Raw genomic sequence first — 10422 nt, 5'->3', positions numbered from 1 at the left:
GCTGGCCACCCCTACCTCTACCACAACATGATTGTCGAGAATGAGTGTGATGGAGCTCGCCAAGGTCTGGATTTTCAAACATGGGTGATCCTATCAAGCTTCTAGAGCAGAACCCGTCCAGTAGATGAATGCCTGAGCAGCTCCAGAAAGATCTGGTTGAGCATCTTTAGACGCTTCCTCCAGACTATAGTGCATTGCCTAACTAAGTTGAATTCAAACTTGAACAATTTTGTTTCTAAATTTATATTTGGATTGTAAGATTTTCATTTGAATTATTATTGCATTGGAATATTTATCTTTCAATTGCTTGAAAACGGACATTTGATGCCTAATATTGGCATAAAAATTGGTTGGCAAAAGTTTATGACGGCTGAGGTCCATTTGGTGAGGCCCATTTTGATGGAGTTGCCCTAACCAATTGATAGCGACTGTTGTTTTCCCAAATAATGGCATAAAAATTGGTTGGCAAAAGTTGATACATGTTTACAAGTTCTAGTTTTGGCCAAAATTGGCTGCATAACAATTAGGCTCGTAAATTCAACCACCTATCATAGGCATCATACCAAAAACCAGGAAATCGACCACCTACTGCCTGCAATCAAGACGGAGTCCATGGGGCAAAAACCTGGCGCCACCACCATACAAACGTCTACCACCTAGACAGTTCAAAACACAAGCAGAAACCAAACAGCAACAGAAGTATTTCACAGAGCTATTTTACTAGAGTGAATCAAGATAGCATATTATAGATATGTAGACTGGTCGATCTCGCAAACATCACTACATAAAACCATCATGCAAAACTTAAACTCAAAAACATCACATCCAAACTAGGGGAAAGTTCACTCCATTGGGCCAGTGCCAAAGCCACCGCCGCCGCCACCACGGCCAAAGCCACCACCACCACCACCACGGCCAAAGCCGCCACCACCAGAGCTCTGAAACATTTCAGGGTGGAACAAAAATCAGAGAAATCATCCATATCAATGAGACATGCAGTCACTTAGTTTTCTTCATCATTATTTCAATAATTGTATCAATAACATGCATTTCTTCTGCTCATGGCAAGATTTATGTATAGACCTTTTGCAAAGAAAAGTGTGCAAACTATGAAACTAAGAATCAAACTCTGAAACAAAATACAGGTGAATACAAAAAGCTGCTGAAATGTACAGAACAAAACTATGATTAGAAACAGATGAGGATTCAAACAGATATTCTAAGCTAGAGTATTTATCTTGGCTGGAAATTGCAATGCTAAATCATAAAATCAAAACAAGACAGGAGCACATCAGGTAGATAAGTTGATTACCCTGAATGATGGCTGGAACTCTGCAGGGGCTCCACCTTTCTCACCACCAAAGTCACCAGGTGCACCACGAGGACCGCCACGGTAGCCATCCCTGTCACCATACCTAGGCCTGTCGCCCTCAAAGCGAGGTGGCCCCCTACAAAAGGTCCAATCAAAATAAGGAACATTAAGAGATTGCCTTGGCAACAATAAAATCATCAAGAGGATAAATAAACATAGTAACTTAACCCAACCACATTTGCAAATCCTGAATACAAACATCTTGATGTGGTCTACATAATAAAATCAAAGGACCAACAAATAAGAAAAGGAGGTGCATCCACAAATGGAAGTAAACCATACATTAAAAAGTCTGACCATCATGCAAGATAGATCAAGTCTACAGAATAACCCAAGGAGTACACAACCCGATGCAAAAGAGAATTTTCAAGTTCATACTGCTATGATATAAAGCTACGTCTACAGATTAGAGTCTGCACCTTAAACGATTAAGTCAAATCACATACAGTCAGAATGGAGACATTCAGTCATAATTAATATACCACAATCAGCCATCATAAACTAAAGTTAGTAGTCATGTTCATTAGTCAAGTAAGTGCAACTGAAATCATCCCAGAGGTACTGAAAGGTATATCAAGGACAATGGCATTGTAACAAAAGAGATGATTTGCATATTCCAGAGCAATGTCAATGACTCCCAGAGCAATGGCAAATGAACTATACCTTGGGCGGTCACCAGGTGGGCCAGAGCCAAGAGGGCGGCCAGGAGGCCTGGCAGACTTCTTGAGCGTGGCAGGCACGATCTCAGATGGCAGGTTGAGGAAGTTGCGCAGGAACTCGATGCCATCGTTGGTGAGGTACCAATAGTAATGCTGCCACGAGAAGGTCTCCCTGACGTATTCCTTAGACTTGAAGCTCTGCATGAGCTTGATCACCTGGAGGTTCGGCACGTCAATCTGCGGGTGCTTCGCCAGGTTGTAGTCTTTCTTGGCATACAGCACCCCCTCTGCAATAGCACATACATGCATCAGATAAAATGATTTCACGAATAAATGTGACTTCACATTAAATAATTTTCAAAATTTCTGGTGTAGCAAGTTAAAAGTTATGACAAACCAGAGTATGGAATCTTTCATTTGATTTCTGATGTACTACATGATTTGCAGACATACCATCAAGTAAATGATGTCACCAACAAATATGGCATTAGGTGAATTCAGTTTCGTATTTCCTGGTGCAGGAAGTCATAACAAGCCATGGCATGGAATTTTCATTTGTTTGTTGATGCACATAAATTCAGAGATACCAATCCCCCTTATACATAGATTCCTTTTGCTTATGGGAGAACATGATCCGACCCAACTTATGAGAGCCTACTAGGTTTCCTGGTATGCAAAACTGTACCAACGAATCAAATCCTATACATTGATACAATTCACCTCTTCCCTTAAAATATTTATTTTCTTTGTTGCTGTGGGCGCATCAGATCAATCCTAATCACGATCAACTACGCCACAATTGTGGCTACTAGCCTACAAGCGCGATGGATTGAGAATTACTGACCTTGGAAGAGGTACTTGCAGATCTCATTGCGGTTCTTCTTGGAGATGATCTGAGAGAAACAAAACACGAGATTAACACCGGCGTCAGGGCACGTAAAACAGCAAGGAGCAGCATGTTATATCCCAGTGGTTATCGCGTACCATAGTGGGCGGCGCGCGGGTAGGTCGAGCTCCAAGCGCGCCGGGACGAGAGAGGAGGCGGCGGCGCGAGGGAGAAACGAAGAACCCTAGAGACTCTGACGGGTAAAGCTTTTATATAGTCGCTGCGGTGTAGGGTTAGTCAGAGAGAGGGTTGTGGCGAGGGGCAGAAATGTAAAAGGGAGAGGACTGCATGGAATATAGGCCCGCCTAAATGGGCTCAGACCGGGCTTGTTAGAGCATCTCCAGCCGCGCCCCCAACAGGCCCTCCTAAGGCGTTTTTGCCGTGCCGGCGCCGAAAAAACGGCCCAGTCGCCCCCTCAGAAGCCCGTTTTTCGCCGGCTCGGGTCGAAACTGGTGCCGGCGGACCTAGGCAGAACCCGGCGCCCTGGGGGGCGCCTGGAGCGTCGGCACAAACGAAAAGGGCGCGTGGGTCCGCCCTGTCGGCGAGTCCAGCGCCTATTCCCGCCATTTCTTCCAGCTTTTTCCCCCACTTCCCTCCCATTTTCTCCTTTCGTCCCGCCAATCTCCCTCCCGCTCGCCTCACAGCCGACCGCCATGCCACCGAAGAAGTACGTCGTCCCCCGCGCGGCGGCAACCGCGACCGCCTCCGTCGCCCAGCCGAAGCAGAGGAAGCCGAGGGCGTCGCCGTCCAAGCCACCGGGCATGTCAAACGCCGAGTGGAGGGCGGAAGTTCAGCGACGGGAGGCTGTCACCGTCGACCGACGGAACAGGGCCAGCACCAAGAAGGCCCGTGACAACGCGGCACGCGCAGCTGCGGCTGCCTCATCGGCGGACCAAGCCGAGGTCGAGGCGACTCGCCGCAGCCATGGGGATCGCCCTCGCCCGCCTTCGCCGGCGTGTAGTACCCTCCATACAACTACTCGCCGCCCGCCTACGCTTCCTCCCCGACGCCCCCACTCCGCCGTGGCGCACTGCCCTTCTCGCACCTCGGCGACACCGACGAGACCGAGGCCGACATGGACGACATCATCGCGGTAGGTTCGGCCGCGATCGCGGCAGGTTCGGCCGCGGCTGCCGCGTCTCCCGGGTTCGTCACCCAGGACGAGACGGTGGATCTCAGCGGCGGCATGGACGGCGAGCTCGGCTACGTCTACGGCGAGGACGAGCAGGAGGAGCAGGAGCAGGAGGAGGACGACGAGGAGGAGGAGGAGCCGGCGCCTGTTCCGCGAAGGGGCGCAAGAAGAAGAAGCGGGCGGCCAGGTCAGGCGAGCCGCACATCAAGTGGGCGTCCAAGGAGGAGGAATGCCTCGCCGAAGCATGGAAAGTCGTCTGCCTCGACCCGACCACCGGCACGAACCAGAGCATCGAGACGTACTGGGACCGCATCAAGGCCGAGTTCGACGAGCGCAAGCTCGTCGACCCCTACTTCAAAGGCGTCTACATGCAGCGCGGCTCGAAGGCGATGGCGAACCATTGGGGGCGTATCCATGGGCGTGCAACAAATGGCATGGGGTCGTCGAGGAGGTCGCGGCTCGCCCGGAGAGCGGCGCCAGCGTTGAGGATCAAGTATGCCACGCCGGTCTCCCGCCTCTCTTCGTCGTCTGTGCCCGCCAACTGTTTGTTCCTCCGCGCAGTTGCTGCGCATGTTCGCCCTGTATCGGCAGAGCAACCGCGACGCTGAATTCAAGTACCTCCACGTTTGCAAGCGCATTGACAAGTGCGAGAAGTGGGCGGAAGTCCGGCGCACCCTCGACAAGGCCAAGGAGACATACAAGCCGGACGCGCCGACTCCGGGCGCGTCAGAGGGGCGGCCGGACGACAACAAAGGGGCCAAGAAGGGGGAACACGCCGACGCGGCTACCGCGCGAGTGCAGGAGTCCATCGAGCATTGCCTCGCCGACGCACAGGCCCGGGCCGTCCTGCGTGAAGAGAAAACCGCAGCGCGGTGGTCGTCGTTGCTGACAAACAGCGCCATCAAGCTCGACCTGCTCCGCACCAACGTCGCCGCGAAGAAGAGGAACACCGACCTGGCTTTTCTGATGGGCGGGGCGGACATGCTCCAGAGCACCGACAAGAAGCTCAAGGCGTGGTACATGGCGGAGCGCGGCCTCATCCTGAACCAGCTGCCGACGACGGCGACGCCAACTCCCACGCCCACGCCCACGCCAAGCCCGAGTGATGACGCCTCCACGACGCCGCCCAGCACCAGCAGCACCGAAGCCGCACCGACACCACCCAGCACCGAAGCAGCTCCGACACCGCCGAGCCTGCGCACGCCGACTCCACCGGCGCCTGAGGCCGACCCCGCCGAGTGATGCGTTGCGCACGCGAACTTGTGGCGCTCTGTTTTTTGTACGCCAGACTACATCCGATCGCCGAACTGTGACTTGTGATCGCCGGACTTGTGGCATCTTTTGTGATGAGCGGGAACGACCAAGTTCGAATTTTCCGCATCCCGGGGACGGCGCCTGGGGCGTGACTGGGAGCTAGGTCGCTCCCAGGGGCCGAGCTAGCGCCGGTTCGCCCCCAGGCCGCTCTTTTTAGGCGCCCTGGGGGGCTGAACGGCTCGAGATGCTCTTAGTTTACATGACCATTTTAGGGGGGGTGGGCCCAACAACTCTAATGTTGTTGGATGCTCTCAAGAACGCGGTAGGCCGACAAGTCCAACATTGCAACAAAGCTAATAATGCTAACGTTACTAGAAAAAATAGCTTAGACTAAAAAAACTAAAAACATAGCTATAATGCGAACTGAGCAAAGCTATAAGTCGGAGTAGGTAGGAGTGATTGTTTCCAACATTTGATTGACAGAATTTGGCAGAGGCTCAAGGGTTTTGAAGGAGAAAATGTTATCAATGCAAGGAAAGAAAATTTTATTGAAATATGTTGCACAAGCCATTCCCTCCTGCGTAATGTCAGTATTTATAAGCTACCAAGAGGTATTTGCAAATCAATTACTGATGAAATATCAGGATTTTGGTGGGGAGATGGAGAAGAAAAGAAAAAAAAATGCATTGGTGTGCTTGGTGGAAAATGTGTATGCCGAAGAGGAAGGGGGATGGGGTTCGAGACCTTCACAACTTTAATCTTGTTATGTTAGCAAAGCAGTGTTGGCGGCTTCTCCAGAATCCTGATTCTTTGTGTGCCCGAGTTCTAAGTGCAAAGTATTATCCAAATGGTCATATTTTAAAAGCCGGACCGAAGAAAGGGTCATCATTTACTTGGCAAAGTATAGGTGCTGGATTTCAGACTTTTAAAAGAGGTTGTATATGGCGAGCTGGCTCAGGATCACAAATAAAAAATTAGGAAGATCCATGGATCCCATCTAGCGAGACAAGGAGAGTCATTACACCAAGAGGAGGAACTATGCTAACATTGGTATAGGATTTGATTGACCCTTATACAGGTCAAGATTTCGATCCCATTCAATCTATCTTCTCATTGGTGGATGTCGCCAGAATTGTGCAGATTCCCCTTTGGACTAACAGTGTGGAAGATTTTCTTGCATGGAAATATACAAGATCAAGAACTTTCTCGATTTGGTCATCGTATCACGCGGAGTTCATGTTGGGAAACGTTGCATGGAAAACAAAAAAAATCTCTGCACACGCAAGATCTATCCATGGAGATGCATAGCAACGAGAGGGGGGAGTGTGTCTACGTACCCTCGTAGACCGTAAGCGGAAGCGTTTCACAACGCGGTTGATGTAGTCGAACTTTCTTCGCGATCCAACCGATCAAGTACCGAACGTACGGCACCTCCGCGTTCTGGACACGTTCAGCTCGGTGACGTCCTCCGCCTTCTTGATCCAGCAAGAGGTTGAGGTAGTAGATTATTTCCAACAGCACGACGGCGTGGTGACACTGATGGTGAAGTGATCTCCGTAGGGCTTCGCCTAAGCACTACGAAAATATGACCGGGGGTGTAATAAGGTGGAGGGGGCGCCGCACATGACTGGGCAATTGTTTGTTGTGTTCTAGGCGCCCCCCCCCTCCCACATATATAGGTGGGAGGGAGGAGCTGTTGGGGAACGTAGTAATTTCAAAAAAATTCCTACGCACACGCAAGATCATGGTGATGCATAGCAACGAGAGGGGAGAGTGTTGTCCACGTACCCTCGTAGACCGACAGCGGAAGCGTTATCACAACGCGGTTGATGTAGTCGTACGTCTTCACGATCCGACCGATCAAGTACCGAACGTACGGCACCTCCGAGTTCTACACACGTTCAGCTCGATGACGTCCCTCGAACTCCGATCCAGCCGAGTGTTGAGGGAGAGTTTCGTCAGCACGACGGCGTGGTGACGATGATGATGTTCCACCGACGCAGGGCTTCGCCTAAGCTCCGCAACGGTATTATCGAGGTGTAATATGGTGGAGGGGGGCACCGCACACGGCTAAGAGATCTCAAGGATCAATTGTTGTGTCTCTGGGGTGCCCCCTGCCCCCGTATATAAAGGAGCAAGGGGGAGGCAGCCGGCCAAGGGGAGAGGCGCGCCATAGGGGGGAGTCCTACTCCCACCGGGAGTAGGACTCCTCCTTTCCTTGTGGGAGTAGGAGAAGGGAAGGGGGAAGGAGAAAGAAGGAAGGGTGCGCCCCCCTTCCCTAGTCCAATTCGGACCAGACCATGGGGAGGGGTGCGGCCACCTTTTGAGGCCTTTCTCTCCTTTCCCGTATGGCCCATTAAGGCCCAATACGAATTCCCGTAACTCTCCGGTACTCCGAAAAATACCCGAATCACTCGGAACCTTTCCGAAGTCCGAATATAGTCGTCCAATATATCGATTTTTACGTCTCGACCATTTCGAGACTCCTCGTCATATCCCCGATCTCATCCGGGACTCCGAACTCCTTCGGTACATCAAAACTCAATAAAACTGTCATCGTAACGTTAAGCGTGCGGACCCTACGGGTTCGAGAACTATGTAGACATGACCGAGACACGTCTCCGGTCAATAACCAATAGCGGGACCTGGATGCCCATATTGGCTCCCACATATTCTACGAAGATCTTTATCGGTCAGACCGCATAACAACATACGTTGTTCCCTTTGTCACCGGTATGTTACTTGCCCGAGATTTGATCGTCGGTATCTCGATACCTAGTTCAATCTCGTTACCGGCAAGTCTCTTTACTCGTTCCGTAACACATCATCCCGCAACTAACTCATTAGTCACAATGCTTGCAAGGCTTATAGTGATGTGCATTACCGAGTGGGCCCAGAGATACCTCTCCGACAATTGGAGTGACAAATCCTAATCTCGAAATACGCCAACCCAACAAGTACCTTTGGAGACACCTGTAGAGCACCTTTATAATCACCCATTTACGTTGTGACGTTTGGTAGCACACAAAGTGTTCCTCCGGTAAACGGGAGTTGCATAATCTCATAGTCATAGGAACATGTATAAGTCATGAAGAAAGCAATAGCAACATACTAAACGATCGAGTGCTAAGCTAACGGAATGGGTCAAGTCAATCACGTCATTCTCCTAATGAGGTGATCTCGTTAATCAAATGACAACTTATGTCTATGGCTAGGAAACATAACCATCTTTGATTAACGAGCTAGTCAAGTAGAGGCATACTAGTGACACTCTGTTTGTCTATATATTCACACATGTATTATGTTTCCGGTTAATACAATTCTAGCATGAATAATAAACATTTATCATGATACAAGGAAATAAATAATACTTTATTATTGCCTCTAGGGCATATTTCCTTCAGTCTCCCACTTGCACTAGAGTCAATAATCTAGATTACACAGTAATGATTCTTACACCCATGGAGCCTTGGTGCTGATCATGTTTTGCTCGTGGAAGAGGCTTAGTCAACGGGTCTGCAACATTCAGATCCGTATGTATCTTGCAAATTTCTATGTCTCCCACCTGGACTAAATCCCGGATGGAATTGAAGCGTCTTTTGATGTGCTTGGTTCTCTTGTGAAATCTGGATTCCTTTGCCAAGGCAATTGCACCAGTATTGTCACAAAAGATTTTCATAGGACCCGATGCACTAGGTATGACACCTAGATCGGATATGAACTCCTTCATCCAGACTCCTTCATTTGCTGCTTCCGAAGCAGCTATGTACTCCGCTTCACATGTAGATCCCGCCACGACGCTTTGTTTAGAACTGCACCAACTGACAGCTCCACCGTTCAATGTAAATACGTATCCGGTTTGCGATTTAGAATCGTCCGGATCAGTGTCAAAGCTTGCATCAACGTAACCATTTACGATGAGCTCTTTGTCACCTCCATATACGAGAAACATATCCTTAGTCCTTTTCAGGTATTTCAGGATGTTCTTGACCGCTGTCCAGTGATCCACTCCTGGATTACTTTGGTACCTTCCTGCTAGACTTATAGCAAGGCATACATCAGGTCTGGTACACAGCATTGCATACATGATAGAGCCTATGGCTGAAGCATAGGGGACATCTTTCATCTTCTCTCTATCTTCTGCAGTGGTCGGGCATTGAGTCTTACTCAACTTCACACCTTGCAACACAGGCAAGAATCCTTTCTTTGCTTGATCCATTTTGAACTTCTTCAAAACTTTGTCAAGGTATGTGCTTTGTGAAAGTCCAATTAAGCGTCTTGATCTATCTCTATAGATCTTGATGCCCAATATATACGCAGCTTCACCGAGGTCTTTCATTGAAAAACTCTTATTCAAGTATCCCTTTATGCTATCCAGAAATTCTATATCATTTCCAATCAGTAATATGTCATCCACATATAATATCAGAAATGCTACAGAGCTCCCACTCACTTTCTTGTAAATACAGGCTTCTCCAAAAGTCTGTATAAAACCAAATGCTTTGATCACACTATCAAAGCGTTTATTCCAACTCCGAGAGGCTTGCACCAGTCCATAAATGGATCGCTGGAGCTTGCACACTTTGTTAGCTCCCTTTGGATCGACAAAACCTTCTGGTTGCATCATATACAACTCTTCTTCCAGAAATCCATTCAGGAATGCAGTTTTGACATCCATTTGCCAAATTTCATAATCATAAAATGCGGCAATTGCTAACATGATTCGGACAGACTTAAGCATCGCTACGGGTGAGAAGGTCTCATCGTAGTCAATCCCTTGAACTTGTCGAAAACCTTTCGCAACAAGTCGAGCTTTATAGACAGTAACATTACCATCAGCGTCAGTCTTCTTCTTGAAGATCCATTTATTTTCAATGGCTTGCCGATCATTGGGCAAGTCAACCAAAGTCCATACTTTGTTCTCATACATGGATCCCATCTCAGATTTCATGGCCTCAAGCCATTTTGCGGAATCTGGGCTCACCATCGCTTCTTCATAGTTCGTAGGTTCGTCATGGTCTAGTAACATAACTTCCAGAACAGGATTACCGTACCACTCTGGTGCGGATCTTACTCTGGTTGATCTACGAGGTTCAGTAATAACTTGATCTGAAGTTTC

General features: G+C 49.0%; 1 protein-coding gene across 1 annotated transcript; it reads right to left on the bottom strand.

Annotated features, from left to right (window-relative positions):
* Positions 1-700: 700 nt before the first annotated feature.
* Positions 701-3171, bottom strand: LOC123053318 (40S ribosomal protein S10-1). Its single transcript, XM_044476777.1, has 5 exons — positions 3016-3171; positions 2876-2924; positions 2036-2318; positions 1313-1448; positions 701-938 (listed from the first exon to the last, which is right to left on the bottom strand). The coding sequence occupies exons 1-5, from the start codon at positions 3016-3018 to the stop codon at positions 843-845; spliced, it is 567 nt and encodes a 188-aa protein (XP_044332712.1). The 5' UTR covers positions 3019-3171; the 3' UTR covers positions 701-842.
* Positions 3172-10422: the final 7251 nt, after the last annotated feature.

This window comes from Triticum aestivum, chromosome 2D (assembly GCF_018294505.1).
Source record: "Triticum aestivum cultivar Chinese Spring chromosome 2D, IWGSC CS RefSeq v2.1, whole genome shotgun sequence".
In the NCBI taxonomy this organism is placed as follows: domain Eukaryota; kingdom Viridiplantae; phylum Streptophyta; class Magnoliopsida; order Poales; family Poaceae; genus Triticum; species Triticum aestivum.
Note: the sequence above shows the minus strand (reverse complement) of the source record. Positions and strands in the feature narration are given on the sequence as shown.

Bases quoted from the DNA above. Each gene is read 5' to 3' on its own strand.
- LOC123053318 (XM_044476777.1), bottom strand. The intron at 2,319-2,875 runs GTCAGTAATTCT...GTGCTATTGCAG, and splicing joins CTGCAAGTACCTCTTCCAAG to AGGGGGTGCTGTATGCCAAG. The intron at 939-1,312 runs GTAATCAACTTA...GAAATGTTTCAG, and splicing joins AGTTCCAGCCATCATTCAGG to AGCTCTGGTGGTGGCGGCTT.